We start from the raw sequence: 27,259 nt of genomic DNA on the forward strand, positions 1-27,259 counted from the left end.
CTGCCTGCAAGCCATCCCGTTCAAGTTTACAATGAATCCCAATTGATAATATACACATTCAAGCATCAAATATTAAAATATTACTATATAGCCAACTTAACAGCCCGCTCACTATATGTGTTACTGGCTTAAGTGACGTGGCTTAGTCTTACCGCCGGCTGCTGGCGAAATTATTATCCATGCTCTTACAAGGCTACTAGTTAGTACACTGATTTTTGACCCGTGGAACGACCGTGAAATCTAGGACTAGTAGCCATGTTGTAGCGTTGAGCGTGGCCTTAAGGACATTTTACTTTTTTCTTTCCCTATATGTCACATGCCTGTTAGTTCCCATTCCAATGCCACCTAGAATTACTGGGTAAGAAAAATTATGAAGCCCTTGCACATGAGAGGTACTATATGTCACATGCCTGTTAGTTCCCATTCCAATGCCTGTTAGTTCCCTATATACAGAAATAAGCACTATTTTTAGGATGGAAATCAGTGATGATTTGAATAATTTTGAGTGGCACAAGGGACAATATCTCCTCCTTTTTATTTCTGTATATATTGTATACTATATATATATATATCTAAACCTAAGCCTGACGACTTCCCACATACGTGCCGCCGTCCTCCTGTTTCTACGCGATTTAGTTGCCGGCTTCATGTTATTAGCCCGTGGAATACGGTGAGGTAATTGATTCGCCTAAACTACCAATACCACGCATTCTGCATCTGTGCGACACCGGCTTATGCCCCTATCGTCTATACTCCTACGCCATGTCCGGCAACTCGACCTCTGCTGACAGCCATGCAAAGGGCCGACCCAAGACGACGGTGTCCAAGTGCGTGACGGAGAGCGTTACCGCCACGCACAACTTCGAGGTGGCAGATTTCTCGCTGCTCTGCGGCATGGGCGTCGGCAAGTTCGTCGGCTCGACCACCTTCAGCGTCGCCGGCTGCGACTGGAACATCCGCATCTACCCCGACGGAAGCAACACGGAGAACAATGGCGCCTATGTCTCCGTGTTCCTCTACTTCCGTAAAGGCTTCACCGGTGTGAGGGTGAAGTTCAGTCTAAGCTTACTGAACAAAGATGCTAGTATGTCGACGCTACGAAACCCCATGTTATTCAAGCGTAACTTCGGGTCAATAGGTGGTGACTGGGGCCATGAAAAGTTCATGGAGAAATCTAAGCTGCAAGAGTTCCTCCTCCTCAACCACGACAACCTCACGGTCAGGTGCGATCTGACTGTTATAGGAGAGTCTCGATCTGATGAAGTTGAAGCTGTAAACACAGTTGTACTCCCTCCAGCGAACCTGAGCCAAGATCTTGCACGCATGTTGAAGGACGGGGAAGGCACCGACGTCACCTTCGATGTAGATGGCAATCTGTTCTCTGCCCATAGATGCCTGCTTGCTGCACGGTCCCCGGTCTTCAAGGCTCTGCTATTCGGTCCAATGAAGGCGAATGCAGCGCAGCACATCAAGATCGATGACATAGAGCCTGCCATCTTCGAGGCGCTTCTTCACTTCATCTACACAGATTCCATTCCACCGCCGAGTGACGACGACTGTGGTGGTACTGGTGCTCAGCAGGATAATGTGATGTTGCAGCACTTGGTAGCTGCAGCAGATCAGTACGGGGTGGACAGGCTAAGGCTTACGTGCGAGGCGAGGCTTTGCCGCGGCATCGACGTGCTAACTGTTGGCACAACTTTAGCTTTGGCAGAGCGACACCACTGCATCCAGCTCAAGGATGCTTGTCTCGAGTTCATTGCCTCACATGATATGCTTGGTGCTATCATGGAGACTGATGGATTCAAGCATCTCCTTGCCAGCTGCCCTTTCATCATGAAGGAGATTTTAGACAAGATTGCAGATGCAAGAGCAGGAGCGCGCTGAAAGTTTAGCAGAAAAGTAATGGATTTTGCACTGATTGCATCCTATCAGCTTTCTTTTCTACCATTTTCTGTCGATTTTCTATCATATATGATCAGTGTATCATCATCATATTCAGAACCCTTATTCAAGACCATGGGCATGATTTTTTTTTTGCACTGCACAAGTTCTAGAAATGTCCCCATTGTTTTTTCACAAGTTCTTATTATTTCCCTTCTTTATTTACATTCTCTTTTTTTTTCATGTTCCATACGTGCCTGGGCAATAAAGCTTAGCCTGACATGCGACACGGTTTTCTAAATTATTTTGACCATTCATTTATTCTATATTATATTGTCTGTGACTATAAACTAATGATTATGGGATAGTATATTTGATATTACTAAGTTTTTATTACAATAGTTAAACATGATTTATCAAATTATTGGTCAAAGATTATGAAGTTTGACTTTTAACGTACGCAAATGGCTTGGATAATTAAATAGAAGCATGCCTTAGACCCTATTTCAATTAGTTAGAGCTAATCAAAATGTTAGCAATATGAACAGGAAGGGAGAAGAACTGGAAATCGAAATAAGCAGCCAGAAGAATATATGACGAGTAACTATGAGTGCTTGAATTAAGAACGGGAAATGTAATGAGTTCTCAGTTCTTCCATGCCCCTCTCTCTCTCAGAGCCGATACATATATGAGTTCTTCCCTTCTCTCAAGACATGCTCTCAACTAGTTGTTGGACCACGACGGGCCAAAGAAACGCGTACTGGGCCTTCTGGGACGGCGCTCCCCTGGTCTCAACTGCTCGGGCTGCTGCTGGGCTTCTAGGTTAGCCGATGGGCTAACACAAAAGCTGCTAAAAATATAGCTGATCTAATAAACATGTCTTAGACCCTATTTCGGTTAGTCAGGGAGAGAATAGAAAGCTGCTAGCAAAGGTTCTATTCGATCAAATCAGTTTAGATAGTAGCCTAATAAGTTTGTTGTGCCCTTGTATCATTTTAATGAAGTTTTAATTTCTTGGATGGATACACTAAGAATGCGAATATGTGAATGATTTAGATATAGAATAGTCTAATCTCCCACCGTCTCATGAGACTACTCATCAATAACCGTCCCACCATCTTGTCTAAACTTTCTTTCATCGGTAATGCTTCAGTCAGGGCGTCCGTCCGCCCAGACGCTCCTTGCCGGGCCTGTGCGCTAATGCTATCGGCCCAACAGGCATGCCTTCTCTCTACACCTCTTCATCTCTCTCAAAAATATCTCCTCACTCCACTCGTCCATTGCATGCTTCATGGCACAGTGCCACCATCCGCTCGCCCCAATTCGCATCGCTGCCGCGGGCATCTCCTCGTGTGTGCCCCCAACCTACGCCGCGTCGCGCCACTCTTCCTCGTCGTTGCGGCCATCTCCCCGCGCACACCCATCATGCGCTACGTCGCCCACTTTGCCTCGCCATGCAGCAATCCACCGCTGCGCTTCCCTACTTCGCCTCGCCGCGGTGGGCATCCACCGCCGCGCGCCCACTTCGCGCAGCAACGGCGTGCACTACGCCACCACCACCCCGATGCCACCAGGTAAAGGTCGTCGCGGACTGGGATATCGTCTCCCGTGGTTGGTCGAAGACACTACGACAGGAAGAAGCGCATGTTACAAGCGTATGTTTCAAATATTTTAGATGTTTTCGAGGTATGTTGCAGTGTTGCATATGGATGTTGCAAAAGTAAATCGAGATGTTGCACATGTTGCAGTAGCTATACATAGATGTTGCAAACGTTTGATTGAAATGTTTCATCTGTTTTGACGTATGTTGCAAGTGTTTATCTGAATGTCGTATATGTTTTCACACAGATGTTGCAAGCCTTTGTTCGAAATGCATCCATTTCAGACGCATGTTGCATGTGTTTTGTCTGGATGTTGCATATGTTTCACACATATGTTGCACGTGTTTGTTCCAAATGTTTCATCACTACTGCAAACGCTTGATTGAAATGTTTCATCTGTTTTGACGTATGTTGCAAGTGTTTATGTGAATGTTGTATATGTTTTCACACAGATGTTGCAAGCATTTGTTCGAAATGTTTCATCCATTTCAGACACATGTTGCATATGTTTCACATAGATATTGCACACGTTTGTTCCAAATATTTCATCTATTTTAGACTATTGCAATTTGCAACAAGTTTAATTTTTTTGGCTTGCAAGTGTTTTCATGTTTCAAGCCTGAATGGGGCGGCCAGAGTCACACAACACACATTCGCAGGCGGGGTTGCGAGCGCGATACGAAGCAGGCGCTGGTGCAGAAGCGAAGCGTAAGCGTGCAGTCCCTGTGTGCGAGCAGGTGGTGCAGGCAGGGCGAGGCATCCAAACGATTCAGGTGCATGAAACGAAGGGGGACACGGAAAACGAAGAAGCACGCGACATGGGATGCAGGCGTGGACGTCCTGGCGGTAGCATCTCCGTGTTCATAGCCAAATGGACGATATGCTTGAATCCATCTGTTTCCATATATAATAGCACCAGGCACATTGGGAGAAGTGATAAACCTACCTGAAGCAATCATATTCCATCGACAATGCATATCGGGCAAGATAGAGCTGAAGAATGTGGTGAGTTTCAGTACAGATCCACAGAACTTGAGAAGGAAAAACGTAAGAAGAAAACTGAAGGACAAACAATGCTAATTAAAACATAATTGATTTTCGTCAAAATTTCATTGTAGCAGTGTATCACTGCAGCGCACATTCTTCTTATATAATAGGAGCTGCAACCTGCAATAGATACACCAGCAATATAATTAATGTGATGGATAGTGATCGAATATTGATGCTGCAGCATTGTACGTATTGCTGCTTGTTTTTCCAGTGACACTACTTATTGATCCAGACGGCAGCGACCTTGTCCAAAATCTCCTCCATGATTGCAGGGCAGCTAGTGATGAGATGTTTGAACCCATCAGTTTCCATGACGGCACCAAGCACGTCACGCGAAGCTATGAACCCAATGCAGGCACCTTTGAGAGCTGGGTGCAGCGGTGTTGCTCCGCTAAAGCTAGGGTGGTGGCCACCGTCTGCACATCGATATCGCGGCACAGCTTTGCTTAGCACAGGAGCCTCAACCTGTCAAGCCATACCGATCGGCTGCAACTAACAGGTGCTGTATTGCCACAATGTTATCTGCTGCATTGTCGTCGCAATCATCAGGCAAGGAATCCGTGTAGACGAAGTGCAGGAGCGCCTCGAATACTGCAGGCTCCATGTCTTGGATCTTGATGCAATGCGCATCCTTCTCCTTCATCGCGCCAAAGAGCTCCGCCCTGAACACCATGGACCGTGCGGCCAGGATGCACCTGTGAGCCAGGAACAGTTGGCCGCCCACGCTGAACGTCACGTCAGCACCTTCCCCGCTCTTCAGCATATCCGTGAGGTCCTGGTGCAGCTTTGGCTGCGGAACTACAACGACGGCGGCTGCATCTTCAGTGTGAGGCACTTGTTTTATCGTCAGAACACACCTGATGGTGAAGCGACCACCGTTGAGGTGCAGCAGCTCCTGCAGGCTGGATTTCTCAATGAACGTAGGCCAGCCCCAGCGGGCACCAGCCGACTCAAAGGTCTTTGTGGACACAGTTTGCTGATTCATCACTTGATCACTATTATTGCCCATTAAACTGAAAGTCGCTATAACACTGACACCTGCTGTTCCTCTGACAAAATACAGGAAGGCCGAGACATAAGCACCTTGGTTCGCCGCCGTGTCGTTCCTGTCAGGGACTCAGGGTAGAAGTCGATCCTCCAGTCGCAGCCGCCGACGCTGAAGGTGCTCGAGCTGACGAACTTGCCGATGCCCATGCCGTCGAGCACCGAGTAGTTGGTCACCTCGAATTAGTTGTGCGTGGTGGTGACGCTCCCCGTTACGCACCTCGACGACGAGGTGGATCCGATAGCCATGGCGAAGGAGCGCGGCAATAGGCGTTGCACAAACTGAAAAGGATCTGCTGATGAGCTAGTATAGGGTCGGTCTTTGTTTATAGGACATAGGAGTACTATTTCTCTGTTCTGCTGCGCGGCGCGCACTATGCGCATGCGTAGACGTTTAGTTTTCCGGGAACGTCGGCGCCGGTTGGGAATGCAGCTCCTATTTATTGTACTCGTATATCAAAAGACGTCAGTTTTTTCGAATCGTCGTGCTCCTGTTTATTGTACGCGTATTTATTGGAGGTGAAGTCCCAGTTTTCAATAGAGAGAGATTCAATTTTAGTATAAGAACCTATTTCGATCCCATGAATTAAAATCAATGTCTAGAAATGCGCTTCTCATTTCATTACTTATTAGATTATTTTTCAATTTCTCTTAATTCCCTGCAACCAACAAACAGTACTTATCAGTTTTTTTATGGAGAATAACATTTACTAATAGACATCAATGTGTATTAAAAACTGAGAACGATCAGACGTGGCAAGCAGTCATATAGGAGACCATGCTGCCACTTTTCTATCACACTGATATCTGCTCAAGCACGTACAATAGGAGCTCTCCCACATCGGACCGACGTGTGAGCCGGGGGCAGAGCTCGCCCGCGGTCGTGTGCTCGCCTCTGCGACCGGAGACGAAAGCTCGCGAGATCACCCCACTGCCACCACAATCCAATCCTTGCACTCTAGATGCTGATTAATCAGATTGTATTCATTTTACTTGCCACTACTCACAGCATTGGCATCGTTGAGCTGTTTCGCATCAGTTGTATACGCTGCTTGGCATTGTGTCGAGATAAACTGCTTATTTCTCTTATTGTTTTTGTAGATATCATACACAACATTATTGACAAGGAAACTACTTCAGTCTCAGATAATCTTTGTCCTACAATTGATACAAGAGAGACACAGTAGAAGCCTCATGATCTCGTAGAGAAACGTTTCTGAATGATATCAGAGCCTTGATGCTGCTGAGGGGCCCATTACAATCATCACTTTGCCAACCGCCTTCCTATCTCTCAGGGCAGAGAAAGCAAGATGGGCCTGTGGAAAATAACACCCCAAAATATAATTGACACAGATTACATATACGCCAAAGCTCGACCACAATCAATTTCTCTCATGTGGGAGTCTCCGGCACTGGGTCTGCCCAACAGTTGGACACATGCAATCATTTGCCCAGTATATTCAAGCAGAATGACTTAACACATATATTCTCTTATCAGAGATGATTGGTGTACATGCAATTAAATCTGGTTTGAAGCAGTTTAATAAAGGGAAAAGTCCACTTTTTGTCATCCAACTATTGCCCGAGTTTGTTTTGGACATGCAACTCTGAAACTCCGGCACAGGTAGTTTTGTATTTTCTAAAAATAACAGAACTGGATTTAAAAAAAAAACAAACTCATTTTAAATAAGAAAAATATGAAACCAGTAACAGAATGTTTTTAAAAGTATTATCTATCTATTGGTCCTCTATTTGGAATTATTGGTAGTTTATCTGCTCCTATTCCTATTGTTTTATTACTTGTAGTCATGTTAGTTACTTATTTAAAATCATCATTTTTGCACTATATTATACCCGAGATTGACCAAGAAAAATCATGGCAGACTACGAGTAAATAGAAGATCTTCAAGACGACACCAACCACGCAGGTGCCATGCTCCAGATATAGATCACATTTAGCCATTGTAACTAGTACAGCATCACGGGCCCTAAATAATTTGATTAACTTAACCAACATATTCCATACTCTATTTTGTGTCTTGATTCTGTTAGTCAATCACTAGGCTTAATATCCCAAAATGATGAGTTAAATAAATAACAAGTATGACCAAGAGCAATAAAACACTACGAACAACTACAAATAAGACCTAAATAAATCCAAATCTAGCACCGATAGACACATTATATTTTTAGAAAAAAAAATGACACTGGTTTCATATTTTTATGACTTAAAACGTGCTAGTTATGAATTTTTAGAAATAAGTCAGTTTTTGTAATTTCCAGATAATACAAAATCACCTTCCAAACTAGCTAGATGGCCAAACTTATCCAGTATTGATAGTTCAGTGGTCAAAGATTTCTGATTTTAGAGTTGCATGGCCAAAATCAAACTTGGGCAATAGTTCAATGGTCAAAAATGGAGTTTTCTCTTTAATAAAATGCCCATACTTATTCATTCAAATGGAGAACAGCTGTTGTTTAGATAGTATGCTCCAGCTGCATAGCAATACAACGCTAACATGTGAATAGATGCTTTTACAAGTATAATGAAGAGCAATTTTGACTAGGAAACAACATGATACCAAAGTACTCCCTCCATTCCAAATTGTAAGTCGTTTTGGCTTTTCTAGGTACGTGGCTTTTGATATGCATCTAGATGTATATTATGTCTAGATACATAATAAAATCTATGAATCTAGAAAGGCCAAAACGACTTACAATTTGGAATGGAGGGAGTAACTAACAACAGATACGGCAATATGGCAGTACAAATGTACAATGGTGTGAACAGTACATGTGTAACAAGTTAGACCACCCTGGTTCAAAACAAGCTCATGAGATACATTAAGTGTTGCCGTCAATACAAGTTGTTACCTTTGGGCCATGCCATCTCAAACATGATAGCTGCTAAATGTTGCTTAGTTGCTTACCTCAACAAGTCTGTAGCGGTGTGAAATTTGAACTTTTATCAGACCTTTTGAAAGCCATGACAAGAGTTCATTGAGGGAATCAATGAGTATTCGTGGTCGATGAGTTAAGTAGCTTCCCCAGTACAAGCCATGAACTGTCCAGTTCTGAAACAGCACAAGACCATGGTCAGTTGTTTCTTCTTTTGGAGAAATTAGTTAGTGATTTCAATACGCATAATTTGTGAATCAAATAATTGTATCATCAGTACATCCTTGTTTCAGAAGTTTCCCTTCACTGCTTAGATAAGCAATGTTATTCAGCAGTACTACCTGTTTCCCCTTATAACAACTTCAAATTCAGTACATGCAGCTTCAACTAACTGGTTACATATTTTCTTATTTCCCGCCAACAATCATTCTGGTGCAGCCAGCATTACTTTTAATTGATTACATGATTAGTTTTCAAATTGCTCACATGTAAATTTGTAATAAGTCCCATAATTCAGAATCCACTATTCAATTTAGCAAGAAAAATGACAGTACAAATTCTAGAGATGTGTGTCAGAATCACAAATTCTAAGAATTTAACCAACATAAACAGGGCATGTAGCCCAACTGCCCAAGTGTGAAAGCCAAATTATATTATAGAAAAATCTGAGTAATCACATTCTTAATATTTTTATGCATAAGCGCACCTTAACAAGAGCAATATTCGCTCGAATAACTGGAACATCACCACTGGCAAATCCGATGACAAGAATATGCGCACCCCAATTGAGAAGTTTCAGGCTATCCTGAGTTAGTTTCCCCCCGACTGGGTCATATAAAACATCAACACCTTTCAAGCCTCTAGCCTTTAAGAAGGACTTGGCACTTTCTACAACATTATCCTTGCTTGAGTCAATTACATGATCAGCTCCAATGGACTTAAGATATTCCGATTTCTCAGCCCCCCTGAAGTCAAAGAGAAGGTATAGTAGACAATAGACACCAAACACTACCATATTGTGAAATAGTTATATCATCGTGTTAATCACCTAGCAATTGCAATAACAACAGCACCACAAACTTTTCCTATTTGCACAGCAGATACCCCGACTCCACCAGCAGCACCAAGAACAAGTAGCACCTGAAATTACAACAATCAAACGAGAAGGAATGAAGTACTGGAACACAAAGGTCAAGTTGTTGCTTATGTCCTTCTGACCTTCCGTTTATATGTATCAAGGGTACATAAATGTCTCACAACTGTTAAAACAAGTAACACGTAATAAGCATCACAACAAACCTTGGTGAACTAATATTAGGTGATGTGGAAGACATTAGTTCCCTCAACTACAGAAGGAGACAAATCCTACGAATGCCTATTAACAATAGCAGAAGATATAATAATAATATAAAATATGCATAATTTAATAGCACATGAACTATCGCCCTGCTTGGCTGCCCTTTTGTAGGAGCAGCTGCAGCTGTGGCTGCTTGAATACTACAGTAACTACAGACACAGCGCTGATGCAGCAAGCACTTCAGATCAGGTATGTTTATAGAAATCAAAATGACATTGTGTCAATGATACAAATGCATACTGTATGGATAACTTCAGGTATACACTACAAAACTTCAAGTATACACCTTGACTAGTATGTTACTATGTTGTCTTACAGAATAATAATCATAATACACAGAATTATAATCCCTTGGTTCCAAATGTGGTTTATGATAGCATGGACAGTAGATAGCAAATTTAATCTAGTAAAATATTCTGAGATGTATTTCCTGCTGAGAGTTATTATAAAAAATGCCCAACAGACTTGTTTTTTCTTGTCTAGCTGTTTGGGACTTGTTTTGTGGAGAGGAGAATTGAGAGTGGAGCAGTAGTTTAGAGGTAGTGTCTTTTGTGCTCCTTTTTGTCTCAACTTCGTTGTGAGCTGGCAATCCCAGAGCTAGACCATTTGTATCCTGTTTAAGTTTTTGAATAAAGCCAGCAGATGCCTTTGGTCTAAAAAATGCGGAAAACACATCACAACACATAGAAGAAACGAAACCTGGCCAGCCTTCAATTGGGCTCGGTGAACAAGGGCCAAATGTGATGTACCAAATGCAACAGGTAAAGCCCCAGCTGTGACCAGATCGCATCCATCAGGCACTAAAAATCTGATTCAGAAAAACATAACATCGATTTAGCATATCTCATAAAAGGAACAAAATAATCATTACATAACTAACACATCATTTTTTTTTTCTATTCCATACATACATTTACATCACACAGATGTGATGGCAGTAATTCAGTTTGAACTGTTAATGCTAAGCACAGTCATTATGCATGTATGCATTATTAAGATAAAAGATATATCCTTGACGAGAATGTGTAGATTAACAGGGAACCTACTTGTGATGTGGTTCAGCTGATGGAAATGCTGAACTGAAAAAGTAACAAAACCAAATAGGGAATAGAAGACATCCACTACAAGATTAGCAGCATCCACTTTTGAGAAAACCACAAGAAGATTCGACACAAATTCAGCTGGTGGACAAATCACTTGCATTTCACGTCAAACAGCACTAACATGGCCACCTCCTCTACATTGGAAAATAAAAATACACTTCCTTTCCAACTTACAGGAATAAATCAACAAAAAACAGCAATACAGAAAAGCAACACTAATCTGAATGGTTATTATTTCTTGACAACAGAGTATGGTGCCTGCATTTTATTTTATTTTATTATTAGCATGTATGGCCGAGAAATGCATTATCCGTTTATCTGTACATCGTCCAGTTAACATGAGATTTACCGGTTTAAAAAAAAACAGCAAATATTTATGCTCCTGAGATCCCCATCCACACCTAAAGTCACCTCAATCAAACAGAAAAAGAAATCCGAAAGGAATTATAGCACAATTAAGAACTCACAGCTGCTTCTCCTCGGCGACGATGAAGTCAGCGAAGGACCCGAGGCCGGTAAAGGAGCAGACGCGGTCGCCTGGCCGGAGCCCACGCACACCGGGCCCGACTGCGTCGACCACGCCAGAGTAATCGGATCCAGGCACGAACGGCAGCGGGGGGCGCTCCTGGTACTTGCCCTGCACCTGGAGGAAATTGGCGAAGTTGAGGCTGGTCGCCGCGACTCGCACTCGGACTGCTGTTGGCGACGAGATCTCCGGCACCGGGTGGTCCCCAGAGACCGCGGCGAACGGGGAGGCTTCGCCGCCGGGGGGCAGCGTGGGGTCGCCCAGCCGCCGCACCACGAGCGCCTCCATGTATTTGGTTGGTCAAGGTCAGTAGGTGAGATGATGATGCTCTTGACTTCTTTTCTTAGGAAAACGAATAGACGATGACGCTATTTTTTTTTAAGGAAAAAATCTACTCCACCCCAAAACTACATAACCCCTTCAACTATGAAATGTTCTGATTTACCCCCTAAACTTTTCAAAACCGTCTATTTTACCCCCCAAGCGGTTTTCAGTGGCGTGTTGCTACAGTAACTGCGGGTTTGCTACAGTGTCAGGGGTTTTGCCTTTTCCTTATTTTCGCTGAATCTTTGAAAATCATAGTAAATCATAGCAAAATCATAAAATAAAAAATCTAATTTTATTGGACTCCACATGAGTAGATCTACACAGTGAACATATAATATAGTACGCTTTAGTACAAAGTTTTTGCTGTAGCTTTAGATTAATTGGAAAATCCAATTTTGTCTATAATTAATTGGAATTTATCTATAACTAAGTTATACATGGTCCAATGAGTACAAAATTTTTACTATAGTTTAAGCATATAATAATTAACCTATCATAAAAATTTCACCACAATTGGATCATAGAAGCTGCAGCTATGAATTATTCTAATTAATTACAGACAAAATTAGATTTTCCAATTAATCTAAAGCTACAGCAAAAACTTTGTACTAAAACGTACTATATTATATGTTCACTGTGTAGATCTACTCATGTGGAGTCCAACAAAATTAGATTTCCCATTTTATGATTTTTCTGTGATTTACTATGATTTTTCAAAGATTCAGCGGAAATAAGAAAAAGGCAAAACCCCCGGCACTGTAGCAAACCCGCCGTTACTGTAGCAAAACCGCCGCTGAAAACCGCATAGGGGTAAAATAGACAGTTTTGGAAAGTTCAGGGGGTAAATCAGACCGTTTCATAGTTGATGGGGTTATGTAGACCACCCCATAGTTGGGGGTGGAGTAGACTTTTTCCTTTTTTTTTTAGGGGAGAGACGATGACGTTAATGGGCCTTCTCACTCTAGCTTTGGGCTGTCGCACAAGCAGGTTTTTTACCGTTCCTAACGGTCCAATATTCTCATTTTCTATTTATAAGTTGTTGGAGAATGAGCGATTTTTGTTTGAATGAGGGTTTTAAAATGATTGTTGGAGATGCTCTAAAAACAATTCCAATGCTAAAATCAACCAGTAATTCATATAAGAGATAGTACTCCCTCCGTTCCAAATTATAAAATGTTTTAGCATTTTAGATACATAAATTTTTATATGTATCTAGATACACACTTGTGTCTTAGATAGTAAAATCAATGTTGTTCCCAAAAAAAGATAGTAAAATCAATGCATATAAAAAATCAAAAAATTATTAATGGAGGAAGTAGAAATCATCGTACCATATGTATCAATGGATTGATTTGATAAAAAACATAGGATAAGAGGTATGTACCGAGAGAAAAGGTCTTACAAGTAGTTATTAATAAAATTGAAGTTGGAGCTGAAGTTGGAATTGGTTTCGATTGATACTCCATCGATCATGTAATATAAGGAATCTAGAGTTCAATTTTTGTACCAAGGGATTGTTTTGGAACCGTTTCACTCCACGTTTTTTAGAGGGTGTTTGGACTGATCCACAAACTCTGCTCCACAAACTCCACTATAGAGCAGCTCCATAAAAAACTAGAGTTTGTGGAGTACCTCTCTAGGTGCTCTTACAACTCCACCATTTTTCCTTGAACTGAGTAGAGGGCGTTTAGGACTGCTCCGCTCTACGTTTTTTAGCCAAACGGTTTCAGCTCCACGCACTCAGTTCGAGGAAAAAGAGTGAAGTTGTGAGAGCACCTAGAGAGGTACTCCACAAACTCTAGTTTTTTGTGAAGCTGCTCCACGGTAGAGTTCGTGGAGCAGAGTTTATGGAGCAGTCCCAAACATCCCCTCAATCAAATAGGTTCAGCTCCACGTAACTCTGCTGCAGGAAAAATGTAGAGTTATGAGAGCACCTAAAGAGATGCTACACAAACTTCAGTTTTTTGTGAAGCTGCTCCACGATCGAGTTTATGGAGCTAAGTCCGTGAACCAGTCTCAAATACCCCCCCCCCCCCCTCAAATACAAGGTATTCTACGTCCTCAAGCCCCTCTCTCCTCTATTTTTTAGAAAATATTAGCGTCATCCAAAATAGCCCATATTAATTAAGGAAAATAGCAACTGACCTACTCCCTCTATCCTAATTAGTAAGGGGCGAGGTGGTCTTTTGTCAACCTCCTTTTTAGAGGGAAACACGAGGGGTGTCCCCTACTGTGCTCTTATTAAAATTTAAATAAAAAGGGATACCATTGTCCTACAAAAGTTCCTCAAGAAACAAAGAAAGAAACAAAAAAAAAATTGAAAATCTACACAACCTTCTGGCCATTGGGTAAACAACGGTGCTAAGCTATTTTTTGCTCTAAGAATAACTTGGGCAAACTCTCGTTTGAAGATGGACTTGCAGTGAAGAATTGAGGGCTGCACTTGCTTGAAAAATAGCATCATTTCTAACAATCCAGATAGACCAACTCATTGTTATAATAATCTCCATGAATAAAGGAAGTTGCTGGTTTTTAAAGAAAACCAGAGTTCCAAGAGGATATATTGGTCGTTGAATAACCAATCCAAGAGTTGCCCAACAAGATCTTAAGAAAGGACATGCTAGGAACACGTGAATGAGGGATTCTTTCAAGGCTGGGTGACAAAGAACACCATTATAATCTTCCAACACCATTCGTTCTTCTTAGGAGCTCTCTAGTGCTAAGCCGGTCCTTGAGTAACAATCAGAAGAAAAATTCTCTTTTGTTCTGACAATAGGATTTCTATAGCCAAGAGAAAGTAGGATGAACTTGCCTGTACCAGTGAGGTGCACATATGCTTTTTTTGAAGTAAAGATGTTTTTTTGACTTGATTGAAGTAAAGATGTTAGAACCCCAAATTTATGACCATGAATCAAAACCACCTTGTAAGTCCAAGGATTGCACAGTAGCCAAGAGTTGAGTGAACTGCTGATAAGCTTCTTCATATAAGGGTAAGTGAAAAAGATCATTTAAGGAAGTGGATTGGCAAACCTGCTGAACAGTGATGCATTTGTCTTTGACAAAGGAGAAAAGCCCTGGCATATTAGTGCTGAAGGAGAAACCATTCCAAGAATCTAACCAGAAGAAACAGGAAGACCCATTATTGACCATGGCCATCACCATGCCTTTGAAAGCAGGTAGCAGTTCCTGAATGTCACGCAACCAAAAAGAGCCTTTGCAAGTTCTTGCTTGGTCTACCATCTGAGTATCTAATCTCCCAAACAAGATATACCCAAGGATGTTCAATCTGTTAAAAAACTTATGCATGTTTACCATAAAATCGTTTCAATCCCTTATATTACAGCTTATATTACAAGGAGAGAGGTCAGAGGGTCAAAGAGTATATATATTATATATAGTTTGGATGAAGAGGCAAGAGTTACTAGTAGGTAAGAGACGACCTAGATATATCTTTTTTATTTTTCTGGCTGGAGTCCGTGTCTTCTCCAACTTGTCTCCCTCGCCCCTACAGCATTCCGAACCGACACCTCACGCGTCCACCCCCCCCCCCCCCAGAAAAATGTTTCCCTCTCTTAGCCCTTGTTTAGTTCGTGAAAAGTTAGAAATTTAGCTATTGTAGCACTTTCGTTTTTATTTGATAATTAATATTCAATTATGGACTAATTAGGCTCAAAACGTTCGTCTCGTAATTTCCAACCAAACTGTGTAATTAGTTTTGTTTTTCGTCTATATTTAATGCTCCATGCACGTATCGCAAGATTCGATGTGATGGATACTGTAGCACTTTTTGGGAAAACTTTTCGCGAACTAAACATGGGCTTATTAGTTTTTCGGTTTATCCGCTGCTAGCTTCGAATCGAATCTGATAATTCGTACGGCTGCCGAAATTAAACGAAGCACACGACCCGCTCTTCTATATCTATACCTATTAATAAATCAGTCTCTTTTTTTATCTGGCTTTTTCCGTCTGGCCCATTCATTCATCCAACTGTTCGGTCACTGACTTGCTTTCGGCCCACTCGGCCCCAATAGGGCCCCCGCCCTCACTCCTACCGCGCCGCCGTTCTCCCCGCCCTCGCCGTCGCAACCGCGCGGGGGCGCCTCGAGGCCGCCCCCACGCCACGGCCGTCCTCGCCCTCGCAACCAGCAACCAGGATCTGCGTGTGACACGGCTGGGATCCGTTGGTCACCGCACCTAATGCCAGGCCGTGGTGAGCCCCTCCCCTCTCCTTGTTCCTGTCCTTTCGCTCACCCTCATTGTTTCTCCCTCTCTCGCAGATGCGCGTCGTCCTCTATGAAGCAGCAGGTCAAGCTGGGGTGCAGACGAGGAAGCCGATGTCCCTTCCCGGCGGTCCTTGGTGGCTCCATGGAGGGATCCCGGGGGCGTTGCGGCCGGAACCGATGGCGGTCCAGCAGGACCAGGGGGTCGTGAGAGCACGCCGCACCTCTCGGACGGACGCAGGCAGCGCACGTGCTGCATCTGCGTCAATGCCCATGTGCCCGCGCGCCAGAGCCGCGTGCTGTGTTGGCTTGCGCACAGCTCTGTCGAGCGGTTTCTCGATGGTGCCCGACGGAGAGACGTATGGCTACCGAATACGCGACATCCACAGGGGCAGAAGATATGGGTTCCACGACATCAATCCCACGGGAATTATTGAAGATGGGCTCCTATTTTACCTGGTTGTTGACTTCTCCCGTTCTCCATGCTCGTCGCGCTGGGCTGCCTGACCAGACTGAACCAGACGCCCTGGACCGCCGAGGAGTCTGATATTCCAGTATATTGTCCAATTTGTCAATAATGTTGAGAGTAATACATCCACAATTAAGCCTTTATTATTTCATTTGAGCATTCAATTCAGTGGCTCGATATCTCTAATTTTTGCAATCAATCTTTTTGTTGTCATTGTTGCAATGCAGAACATGAGGATTTGGAGACGATCCTAATGTGAGTTTACTGAACAACCGAATATTTAGTCCTTGTAATTTATTTTCTTTCATGGGCATGATGCGGTAGTGTAATATAGAGCAACAATTTAGATAGCAAGTGATGATGCAATAGTATGGTTGGAAATTAATTAATCCTGGTTCTTTCATCATGATATAGAGTGCTTTGAGAAAAGAAAACCAGTGACTTTGAGAAAAGACCCATTACTGCTTTGAAAAAAAAAACAGGAAAAGGTTCTTTACTTCTTTCAGTTGTTATTTCACCTAATAACACTGTAGTATTCTTTGAGATAACTGAAGAGCTGGACAGCATGAAAGAGACCGAGGGAGGTGCGGCACCCTCCCCTCCCCTCTCCTCCTGACCGGTGGCACTGGGGTCCGTGGGGGTGGCTCCAACATGGCTGTGTGGCCACTCAACGACGAGGCCGCATCGGCCCTTCACTCTCTCTCGCTATCCTCACATGTTTGGGGCACCAACACAGGGGATTTTTCATTCGAACAGTGAGGAGCACCACTGCAGTATCAGGTATTCGGATTTCGGAATCATAGTTTATGAGTAAATCCAATGTAACTGCGATCTAAGCTGTATTTTTGTGTGTAATGCAGTTCTTTTCCGCAGCAGGTGGAATAAGAGTTTAGAATCATAACCTGAGTACAGTTTTTTCTTTTTTGTATGGGATTATATCTTTGTTTATTGTTGACTCTGGTGGGCTATTTCCTTGATCATGAGGAGCATAACTTCCTTTAACTATGCTGCTTGTAATATCTTCGGTGTTCATATCATATTAATTGGCTTATTCTGAATGCAACATTATGGGACAGATAAAAGTTGGGTGGGCATATGACAGATTTATGTTACTGTATAAATTATTAAATGTACAAGTTTACATGTCCAACCATGCCATTCACAGAAGAATTAATGTTCCTTTCCTAACAGCTGATTTGTAAATTGTAGCTGGGCATATTACAGATCTATGTTATTGTATAAACTGATGTCAGGTACTATTATTATTTCAGATGATTTGTCCATGAACTTCAATGCCAAGCCCTAACTAACATGACAGCACAGTTAAGGCCAGCAAGATCACTATAGTGGGTTATGAATTGGAATAATGTAGGTTTACTAATTCGTTCAGGGGAGATTATGTACTAAGCCAGGATTTGCAAGGGGGCTCCTCCATGTCGTCGCTACCCACATAAGATCTCGCACTTTGATCTTAGCTTGTTGCAGAGCGAATAAAGAGCACACGCCGTTGACCTTCTCTTCTCTCCCGCGAGGCCGCGACCACTCCATCCTGAGCCGGCGGCGTCTTGGCGTGCAGCTCCTGTCGCCCGCCCGCCGCCTTCTTGGGTCGTGGCTGGCCGACGGCGTCCGTACCCGGTCGACGGATCGAGCCGCCTCTCTTCAGATCCGTTCGTTGCCGGCTGCTGCCGGCCTCCACTGAGTGCTGCTGTCCGCCAGTCCGTGAGGAGGCGACGGCCATGGAGGCACTGCAGTGGATTCTCTCAGCCGGAACCAACTTCTTCGAAGGGATCCAGCTGAGCAACGACCTGCACCGCCTCCGAGCCACCTTGCCCAAGGCTCGCATGCTCATCTGTCGCAGCGAGTGGGGCATGTTCAAGGACAAGCAGCTGGCGAAGCTTCTCTCGCATCTGAAGGACACCACCTACGATGCAGAGGACCTTCTCCGCCAGCTGGATGATCAAGTGCTGCGGCAAAGGATAGAGGACGCTGATCGGAGCAGGGCAGGTCAACTCTTATCTTGCACTCTGAACCTTGCAAAATCTTATGTCTGTGGTAGCAAAGGAAGGATAAAGGAGACCCAAGAGAATCTCGACAAGGTTGTTGCTGAGATCGAGGGGATGCTCAATCTTATGGGTCTTATGAGCGTTGAGCCATCGCAGATCATGCCGGAGACAAGTTCAGTCATCAGCGCTCCGGAAGTTGTTGGTCGAGATGGTGAACGAAATGCATTGATCGAGATGCTTGGTGTGATGATTGGGCGTGAGGCCCAACGGGATCAGGTGATCAAACTACTGGGAGTGCCACTCACCGGGGGTAGTAGGAGATCTGCAGGTTCTAATGGGAAGAGAGCAGCAACTAGCAGCGGTGTCGCATCTACATCCAGAGCCAACAAACAACTAAAAGGAAACAGTGGCAGGGCTGGACGGGCTGATATTAGCAAAAGCAATGTTTCTGTCATCCCGATTGTTGGCATTGGTGGGGTGGGGAAGACTACCTTGGCTCAGTACATCTACAATGATTCAAGAGTGAAAAAACACTTTGGTCTGATGATATGGGTCTGTGTCTCAGATTTCTTTGACAAGAGAAGAATAACAAAGGAGATCATTGAATCCATCCCTGGAGAGGAATTCAACCCATCATGCAGTCTAGATGGTCTTCATGTCAAATTGATTGAGCGGCTGAAGTTGTGCCCGAAATTCCTTTTGGTGTTAGATGACATTTGGCCGAATGCTAATAAAGACTGGGAGGCATTTTATGCACCACTAAAGCATGGACCTGAAGGCAGCATGATCTTAGTTACTACAAGAAGTCCAGTGGTTGCTACTTGTGTCACCACAAGCAACTGTGAGCCTTTCCAACTCGAAGGATTGCCCTCTGATGTATTTTGGGACTTCTTCAAAAAATGTGCATTCGGTAGAAATGACCCAAAGTCATATCCTCACTTGCAAGATATTGGTCAGAGCATTTCCTCTAGGTTGTGTGGGTCTCCTTTGGCTGCAAAAACACTCGGGCGCTTGTTGAATATGAGGCTGACAGAAGAACACTGGAGGACTATCCAAAAGAGTGAACTGTGGGAGCTGCCGCATGAAGAGAATGAGATATTACCAGCCCTTCAACTGAGCTATTTGTATCTCCCAGAAGAGGTAAAGAGATGTTTTATATTTTGCTCCATGTATCCGAAGGATTATAGCTTCGAAAGAGATGAGATTGTTGACATTTGGGTGGCAGAGGGCTTTGTGGCGCTAAGGGAAAGCATGCGTCCTGAAGATGTTGGGTTTAGTTACTTGGATGTATTGAGGAACAGATTTCTTTTCCAAACTGATCCAAAGTTTCCCGATAAAACAAGATACGTAATGCACGATCTGATCCATGATATGGCACTATCCTTTTCTGCAGATGAATGCTTGGTGATGCAAGATTTAAGAAACCAGAACAAGAGCAGAATGCAAAACACAGTCCGTCACATGTCAGTCGAGGTGGATGGTGAATCCTTGACCAGAATGGGATACATTCAGCATTTGGATAAGTTGCATTCGCTTAGGTTTGGAATCAGACTCGATTTTAAAATTACCTGGTTCAATCAGCTTTCCAATATTCTATATTTGAGCCTAAAAGGTTGCAAGCTGGTAGAACTACCCGAAAGCATATGTGAGTTGAATAGTCTCCGTTATCTTGATATATCTCATAGCAGTGTACAAGAATTACCGGAGAAACTCTGGAGCCTTTATAGCCTACAAGTTCTTGATGCAAGTCGTTCAAGTCTAAAAGGAATTCATCAGGATGTAACAAAGTTAGTCAACTTGCGTCAGCTAGCACTGCCAGGGGAAGCCTCTCAGGCCTTATCAAAGGTAAGTGGGCTTGGAAATCTGTCTTGCCTACGACACTTGAGTGATTTTAGAGTTGCAAAAGAGAATGGGCATGGAATTGGTGAGCTAAAGTTCATGAATCAGCTCAGTGGAAGGCTCGCTATCAGAGCTCTTGCTTATGCTGGGAGCAATAAAAACGCTGCTGAGGCTAGACTTGTTGACAAGCAATATCTCAAGGAACTTGTTCTACAGTGGCGACAGAGTCATGCATTTAGGTTGATGCCCAACGAGAATGAAGTGCTTGAATGCTTGTGTCCTCATTCAAGAATTGAATGCCTTAAAGTCCATGGATTTAGCGGTGATAGGTTTCCAAGCTGGTTTAAACCAGATGATCTACCAGCTTTAAGAAGCCTGGAGATCTCCAACTGTGCTTCCTTGCAAAGTTTATCAATCCCCTGCTTTGCTGAGGGAAGACAAGCTGGTTTAATGGGTGATGATGGAACACAGCACGCAAGAAGCATAATCAGTCGGAGTAATGGCATTGTGCCCTTTGCCTTTACGAGCCTCACTGCTTTACGTCTTTACGTATGCTTGAAGCTGACAAATCTCGAGCAGTTCTTGACCCCAGAGAAACTGCCATCCATCAAGTCGATAGTGCTTGAGTGGTGTGGGAATCTAACATCAATACCGGTCCATCGTTTTGCTGAATTTGTTTGCCTACAGGACCTGAAAATGTGCCATTGTGACAAGCTGGAGTGCCCACGGGAGATGGTTTTGCCCCCCTCACTCCGACGACTCTGTATCGTGGAATGCAATGAGCTGGAGAGGTCATTTCCAGCCTGCCTAGAGAACCTCACCTCTCTCACCCTCCTGCAGTTGGGTTACTGTAACAGCATCAAGTGCATCCCGTTGAACTCGATAGGCTCAAACATGCTGAAATGCCTGGTTATACGTTACTGCCGAGAGTTGTCATCCATCGGAGGATTGCAGGGCCTTGCATCCATACAGCACATCCAGCTATCTGACTGCCCAAAGCTTACCGAGGTACAGCTGCCGTTCGAGAAGAAGGAACTGCGGACCAAAGAGGGGAAGGAACTGCTCAAATTTCTTTATACTGGCCAGTATGGCCTGTATGGGTTCACTGTTCGTGGTCTGCCCAGTGCCCATTAGGCCATTACGGCAAATTAAGGGTGCTCCAAATGACAGATCAGTTCTGATGCTCCTCTCGTGTGTTTCCAATTCTCCTGCTGACTGGTGTTTTCTAGAATACAGTAATGATTGCTGGCTCTTTTGGTTTGTCAGCTCGAAGGGTACGGTGGATCTCAAGTTGCAACTAACCTGCCAATAGGCAGTCATGTGGGATAATCGTGGTGGTTCGTGGCCATCATATGTGGGTCAAGGCTGCGCTTCTCAAGGCTCGGTGCGTCGTAGCCATCATGCCTGCGCTTCTCAAGGCTCGGTGTGGCCACTCAACGACGAGGCCGCATCGGCCCTTCACTCTCTCTCGCTATCCTCACATGTTTGGGGCACCAACACAGGGGATTTTTCATTCGAACAGTGAGGAGCACCACTGCAGTATCAGGTATTCGGATTTCGGAATCATAGTTTATGAGTAAATCCAATGTAACTGCGATCTAAGCTGTATTTTTGTGTGTAATGCAGTTCTTTTCCGCAGCAGGTGGAATAAGAGTTTAGAATCATAACCTGAGTACAGTTTTTTTCTTTTTTGTATGGGATTATATCTTTGTTTATTGTTGACTCTGGTGGGCTATTTCCTTGATCATGAGGAGCATAACTTCCTTTAACTATGCTGCTTGTAATATCTTCGGTGTTCATATCATATTAATTGGCTTATTCTGAATGCAACATTATGGGACAGATAAAAGTTGGGTGGGCATATGACAGATTTATGTTACTGTATAAATTATTAAATGTACAAGTTTACATGTCCAACCATGCCATTCACAGAAGAATTAATGTTCCTTTCCTAACAGCTGATTTGTAAATTGTAGCTGGGCATATTACAGATCTATGTTATTGTATAAACTGATGTCAGGTACTATTATTATTTCAGATGATTTGTCCATGAACTTCAATGCCAAGCCCTAACTAACATGACAGCACAGTTAAGGCCAGCAAGATCACTATAGTGGGTTATGAATTGGAATAATGTAGGTTTACTAATTCGTTCAGGGGAGATTATGTACTAAGCCAGGATTTGCAAGGGGGCTCCTCCATGTCGTCGCTACCCACATAAGATCTCGCACTTTGATCTTAGCTTGTTTGTTTTTCATTCCTCCCAACTCCCATCGATCTGCTATCTGTCTCTCGCTGTTAGCAGCTGCAGACCACGCTGTTCTGAATTTCTTGTCTGGTCATGTGCTTTCTTATTCAGTTAGTAGCCACTTTCATTTTCAGATCAGCAACACCAGTTATTGTTCAGTGATAGCAACAACACAGTTCTAATCCATTAGTTAAGCTAATTATGGCAAGGTAATTTGAACATCACTGAGCTTTAAACAATTCCTGCACGTGTGTTGAAAATTGTTGATCTTATAGCAGCTCATTTTAATTTACTTGGTTGGACCGCTATGTTCGGTTGCAGCAGCAAGCAGTTGGCGTAGGTTCTGAACATTGTGATTTGCATAAATGACAATAATCCGCGTGCAAGTGCTTGTGACTTTTAGTTTATTACATTGTCGATAAGTATAGGTTCTGAATAGTTTAGTTCTTGTTTGGATGTTGACTCCTTTGATTGATCATTAGAACATGTAGCTGTATGGATCTGGCATCAGCTTTTTTCGTTTCACAGCAGGTCATCAATAGCCACCCTGTATACTTGTGTAAGCCTGTTACCGTAGTAGTAGAGCAGCTAAGTGAACCTCTAATTTCAGAAGTATCACTTTGATGCAATAGTGAATCAACTTTTAAAGCAATCTTTAGCTGTTGCACAACCACAGTCACTCCATCTTGGACCACTACTGTAACTTGATCATAAATGGACAATGTGTTTACAAAATATCAAAATGCTAACCTACAAAGAGTCTGACATGTGACCTCTTAATTGTTTAGTATGGTAATTCAATTGCTAGAACCTGAAAACTCATTAGCGGAATTGTGTTCTGTTCTGACCTGTACAGTGGGAGAAATTAGAGGTACGACCTGATTATATCCTCCTTAGACTTTATGATGTATGTATACTGACATATTTCAGTTAGCTTCTCACATTCCTGCAGTCTTATGGTTATATATAAGAGGTATTGTGATTCCAAGGAAGAGATGCCTGCCAGTTAGTGTGGTGTGACTGTAGAAGTGCAGAATCACCACGCTGAATGCAGCAAGGCAAGTTTGACGGCTCAAAATCCACCTTGGTCTGCAGTCACACCACACTAACTGGCAGGCATCTCTTCCTTGGACGCCAGCACTCCAGTAGCATTTGGAAACAATGCCAGCCTCGTGATGCCACCGAATGCGTTCACTTAAACTGGATAATCAGTAGGCACACAGACCGTATCATTTTGTTTCCATGGACTTAAGTTAGCATGAGTTTTCTAATAGCATAGTCACTCTTTCCGTCGCGTTTATAATCCTTTCATGTTTAATCATAGACTGCTTGTGATTTTCAACGAGACCCTAAGTTTCATGTGAAGTTTTTTTTCCTGATATTATATCCACCATAATTAATACATATATCATGTGTTCAGTTCTATGTTATTTTTGTTCAAATTTTGTGTACCCATAGCAACCGCATGGACTAATCTTTGTCAACTGATTTTCAAACAGGTGTCCATAATACATCAAATTCACATGCGCAAGTTGATGAACCAACGTAAAATGAAAAGGGAAAAGCACGACATGCAGCAAGGGATGAAAAAAATAAACAACATAGAGAAAATATCATCAGAGAAAGGCGGAAACTACACTAGCTGGTGGGTCGAGAGGTCTAGCACAAACAAATTTGAATAACCCTATCTAGAATAAACATTGGTTCTTATATTATAATAATTTCACAGTTAAGTACCGTATGAACACTCGCTTTCTTTTGGACCACTCACTCACGTTGACCTTATCTTCGTGACACTTCGATTAAAAAAACGTCTCATGAAACATCAGTAACGACGCAATACACTGTCGATTCTTGACTTAACCGGCAGAGTTATCACCGTCGGTTCGTAAGCAGCTGACAGTGAATGTCAAGCAGCTGATAGTGAATGTCTAGTAGTGGCATTTTATAAAATATGTATGAGAAAATGAAAAGTATATCATAATGCATATTCATATATAGTTCAAACAATATTTTGATGAATTAATTATTAATTTCCAACATATTCTATCGCATATTTATTGTTGGACGATATCTACGTTGATGCCGCGACATATTAAATCAAAAAAATAGTTTCCAATCAAGCTCAAATTTCAAATTCTCAATTGAAAACAACGTAGGAGGGAGATAAAAAAAAATGAAGTTTAAAACTTATTACTCACCCGTAGCAAAGCACGGATATGTTTGCAGAAGAAGGGAGAAAAGCACAACACGCGCAGTCTGCGTCGATCTGATGTGATCATCGCCATCATCGATCGTCTGACGATCGAGTAAGGGCGGCACCGAATCGATCGACCATCGATGGACCCACAATGGGCAAGCGCCGACTCGTCGAGACGACATCGTCGAGGTCGAGGTGCGTGACGACGAGCGTCCAAGCCGTCCACTGTTTCGAGGTGACGAGCTTCTCGCTGCTCCAAGGCATGGGCGGCAGGTTCGTGAGCTCCAGGACCTTTTGCGCCGGCGGCCGTGGCTGGAATCGATCTACCCCGGCGGGTGGAAGGAGAAGAAGAAGAACAAGGCGGCGTATGTGTCGGTCTTGCTGTATTTCGCCGACGGCGCAGAGGATGCTAGGACCAACTTCACTCTAGAATTACCGGAGAAAGATGGCAAAGTATCATGTGGAGAAGGTGTCGTTTTCAACAGGGCTGTGTGTACACCAGGCGTTCGCGCTGCGGGTCCGAGCGCCCCCGTGACATTGGAGGACAGGGACACACTTTGCCACCTTCACTAGAGGATGGTGGTCGTGAGGTAGCGCTCACAAACTTCATCCAGTCAATAACCAAACCTGTCCAGCAACCCCTGCTCCCTCCACAGCAACATGGGCCAGTGAAGCCACGAAGGGAGAAGAAGAGGTCGGGCAAGCTGTCCCGGTGCAGCGCACGTCTAGCGGCCATTGCTTGGCCGCGTGGTGATGCAAAGAGCAAAGCAAGGCAAGTGCTCATGAAGAGGCTGGGCGTACAGGAAGAAGGTGAAACTAGGGAGATGACCTTTGCTACGCTACGTCAACCTCTTCAAAGACCCGATGTCCAACCTTGTCATCAAGTCGCTGGAGGATCTTAGTGGCCTCGATGGACCGGCCATGTTGGACCAGATCGTGACGTGATGCTTCCTTGCACCATCTGCCCTGCTCGAGGACTCGTTCACGCCATGCTAGGCCAAGTTGTTATAGAGGGGATACTGGATGACTGTGAGAACTCGGAGCTGCTCTTCTCCTGTTTGTGTTAAGCTCGGCAATGAGAACATGCGGTGGGCATGGTTGTTTTCTGTGTTGCCTTGTGTGTAAAAGGGTTGCCGTGAAGTAGTTGTCAGAGTTTTTGTGTTCTTGAAGGGATCAGTGGGTCTGTAAGTTTTTTAAGGCCTGGTTTTCCTTAAAAACTAAGGCAGAGCTCCTGCCATTACATTAAAAAAAACAAATCAGCAGCGACGATAGCGACGATGACGAAGATGGATCGCATACCTTCAAGTCACCAGATCGTTGCTGGGGTTATAGAAAGTTCATAGACAAATCCAAGCTGAAAAGAGCATCTGCGCCTCAACGACGACTGCTTCACCATCAGGTGTGTGCTGACTGTCATTGGCGAATCTCAATCCGAGGACGTACCCGTCGTCGTGGAAGAAGTTCCAGAGTCAAACATGCATCACCACTTTGAGCACATGTTTGAAGGCTGGGAACGGCAAGGACGTGACGTTCGACGTGGACGGCCAGCTGTTCCATGCCCACAGATGTGTTCTGGCTTCTCGGTCATCGGTGTTTGCAGAAACTCTTTGGTCCGATCAAGGAGAAGGCCGAGCCCATCAAAGTTGATGACATGGAGCCCTCCATCTTCAAGGAGCTTCTTCACTTCATATACACATTCAGATAAACACCACTACGGGATGACCACAAAATTGTGTCCATGCAGCAACACTTGCTGGTCGCCGCCGACCGATATGGGCTGGAGAGGCTGAGGCTAATGTGAGAGGTCAACTTATGCACGCCATTGATCGCAGACAGTCGCCACCACTCTTGCTTTAGCAGAGCAGCACCGCTCTGCCCGTCTCAAAGCCGCCTGCCTCAAATTTGTTTCCTCACAAGATGTGCTTGGTGTTATCATGAAAACATATGGATTCAAGCATCTCGTTGCGAGCTGCCCTTTGATTGTGGTAGAGACAAGATCGCAGAAGCATAAACGTGTAGATCGGGATTCAAGCATCTCGTTTCAGTTTTTTAGACGTTTCAGATATGTTGCAAGTATTTTATATGGATATTGTAAAAGTAGATCGGGATATTGCATATGTTGCAATGGTTGTACACGTATTTTACAAGCTTCTTTTCCCAATGCTTTATCTGTTTTTAGATATATGTTGCAAGTGTGTTTATCTGGATGTTGTATATGTTTCACACATATGTTGCAAGTGTTTTATCTAAATGTTGCGTATGTTTACATTGGTTTCAAGTGCTTCTCAGGTGTTTTTGCAAGTGTTTCCGACACATGTTTCAAGTGTTTTATCTTTCTTCAGACGTATGTGTGGCAGAACCTCCCAAAATATCGCACTTACGGGGTGCTCGTCTTCCATTGGACACTAAGCACCCCGAAAGTGGGCTACCTCGGGTAGTTCCGTTGGGCACACCACATGAGAGAACCCAAAAATCCACAGTTTTCAGCA

The 27,259-nt window shown here is 43.6% G+C and overlaps 3 protein-coding genes and 2 pseudogenes across 16 annotated transcripts; 3 read left to right on the plus strand and 2 right to left on the minus strand.

The window, feature by feature from the left end:
• The first annotated feature begins 762 nt into the window (after nt 1–762).
• LOC136492366 (BTB/POZ and MATH domain-containing protein 2-like) lies at nt 763–1,892 on the plus strand. Its single transcript, XM_066488411.1, has 2 exons — nt 763–1,111; nt 1,196–1,892. Exons 1-2 carry the CDS (start codon nt 763–765, stop codon nt 1,885–1,887), a joined length of 1,041 nt encoding a protein of 346 aa, XP_066344508.1. The 3' UTR covers nt 1,888–1,892.
• Nucleotides 1,893–4,751: 2,859 nt separating this feature from the next.
• Nucleotides 4,752–5,963, minus strand: LOC136492367 (BTB/POZ and MATH domain-containing protein 2-like; annotated as a pseudogene).
• A 674-nt stretch (nt 5,964–6,637) lies between these two features.
• On the minus strand, nt 6,638–11,809 carry LOC136493757 (uncharacterized). 3 transcript variants are annotated; one of them, XM_066489904.1, is made up of 7 exons: nt 11,405–11,809; nt 10,534–10,642; nt 9,526–9,617; nt 9,184–9,442; nt 8,510–8,653; nt 8,298–8,395; nt 6,906–7,218 (listed from the first exon to the last, which is right to left on the minus strand). In XM_066489904.1, the coding sequence occupies exons 1-7, from the start codon at nt 11,749–11,751 to the stop codon at nt 7,155–7,157; spliced, it is 1,113 nt and encodes a 370-aa protein (XP_066346001.1). In that variant the 5' UTR covers nt 11,752–11,809; the 3' UTR covers nt 6,906–7,154. The 3 variants fall into 3 exon arrangements, with proteins under 3 accessions (XP_066346002.1, XP_066346001.1, XP_066346003.1); XM_066489905.1 differs by lacking the exons at nt 6,906–7,218; nt 8,298–8,395 and adding an exon at nt 6,638–6,895 and having other exon boundaries at nt 11,405–11,807; XM_066489906.1 differs by lacking the exon at nt 8,298–8,395 and having other exon boundaries at nt 6,908–7,218; nt 11,405–11,808.
• Nucleotides 11,810–15,787: 3,978 nt separating this feature from the next.
• LOC136491487 (disease resistance protein RGA2-like) lies at nt 15,788–24,238 on the plus strand. Of its 12 annotated transcripts, none has more exons than XR_010768056.1 (5): nt 15,788–16,001; nt 16,069–16,597; nt 16,708–17,260; nt 17,752–21,868; nt 24,070–24,238. XR_010768056.1 is itself a non-coding variant. In XM_066487808.1 (5 exons), the coding sequence occupies exons 4-5, from the start codon at nt 18,217–18,219 to the stop codon at nt 21,649–21,651; spliced, it is 1,470 nt and encodes a 489-aa protein (XP_066343905.1). In that variant the 5' UTR covers nt 15,788–16,001; nt 16,069–16,597; nt 16,708–17,260; nt 17,752–18,216; the 3' UTR covers nt 21,652–22,791. The 12 variants fall into 12 exon arrangements, 8 of the variants coding, with proteins under 8 accessions (XP_066343905.1, XP_066343901.1, XP_066343902.1 ...); XR_010768054.1 differs by lacking the exon at nt 24,070–24,238 and adding an exon at nt 21,949–22,791; XR_010768055.1 differs by lacking the exon at nt 24,070–24,238 and adding an exon at nt 22,361–22,791.
• Nucleotides 24,239–24,921: 683 nt separating this feature from the next.
• LOC136492368 (BTB/POZ and MATH domain-containing protein 2-like) lies at nt 24,922–27,208 on the plus strand (annotated as a pseudogene).
• The last annotated feature ends 51 nt before the right edge of the window (nt 27,209–27,259 follow it).

The sequence above is a fragment of the Miscanthus floridulus genome, chromosome 11 (genome assembly GCF_019320115.1).
Source record: "Miscanthus floridulus cultivar M001 chromosome 11, ASM1932011v1, whole genome shotgun sequence".
In the NCBI taxonomy this organism is placed as follows: Eukaryota; Viridiplantae; Streptophyta; class Magnoliopsida; order Poales; family Poaceae; genus Miscanthus; species Miscanthus floridulus.

Coding starts and splice junctions, on each gene's coding strand:
- LOC136492366 (XM_066488411.1), top strand. CDS start 763: ATGTCCGGCAACTCGACCTCTGCTGACAGCCATGCAAAGGGCCGACCC. Junction 1,112..1,195: donor GACGCTACGAAACCCCATGT/TATTCAAGCGTA, acceptor AAGAGTTCCTCC/TCCTCAACCACGACAACCTC.
- LOC136493757 (XM_066489904.1), bottom strand. CDS start 11,751: ATGGAGGCGCTCGTGGTGCGGCGGCTGGGCGACCCCACGCTGCCCCCC. Junction 9,618..10,533: donor CCCAATTGAAGGCTGGCCAG/GTTTCGTTTCTT, acceptor TTGTAATTTCAG/GTGCTACTTGTTCTTGGTGC. Junction 8,396..8,509: donor ACCGCTACAGACTTGTTGAG/GTAAGCAACTAA, acceptor GTTTTGAACCAG/GGTGGTCTAACTTGTTACAC.
- LOC136491487 (XM_066487802.1), top strand. CDS start 18,217: ATGGAGGCACTGCAGTGGATTCTCTCAGCCGGAACCAACTTCTTCGAA.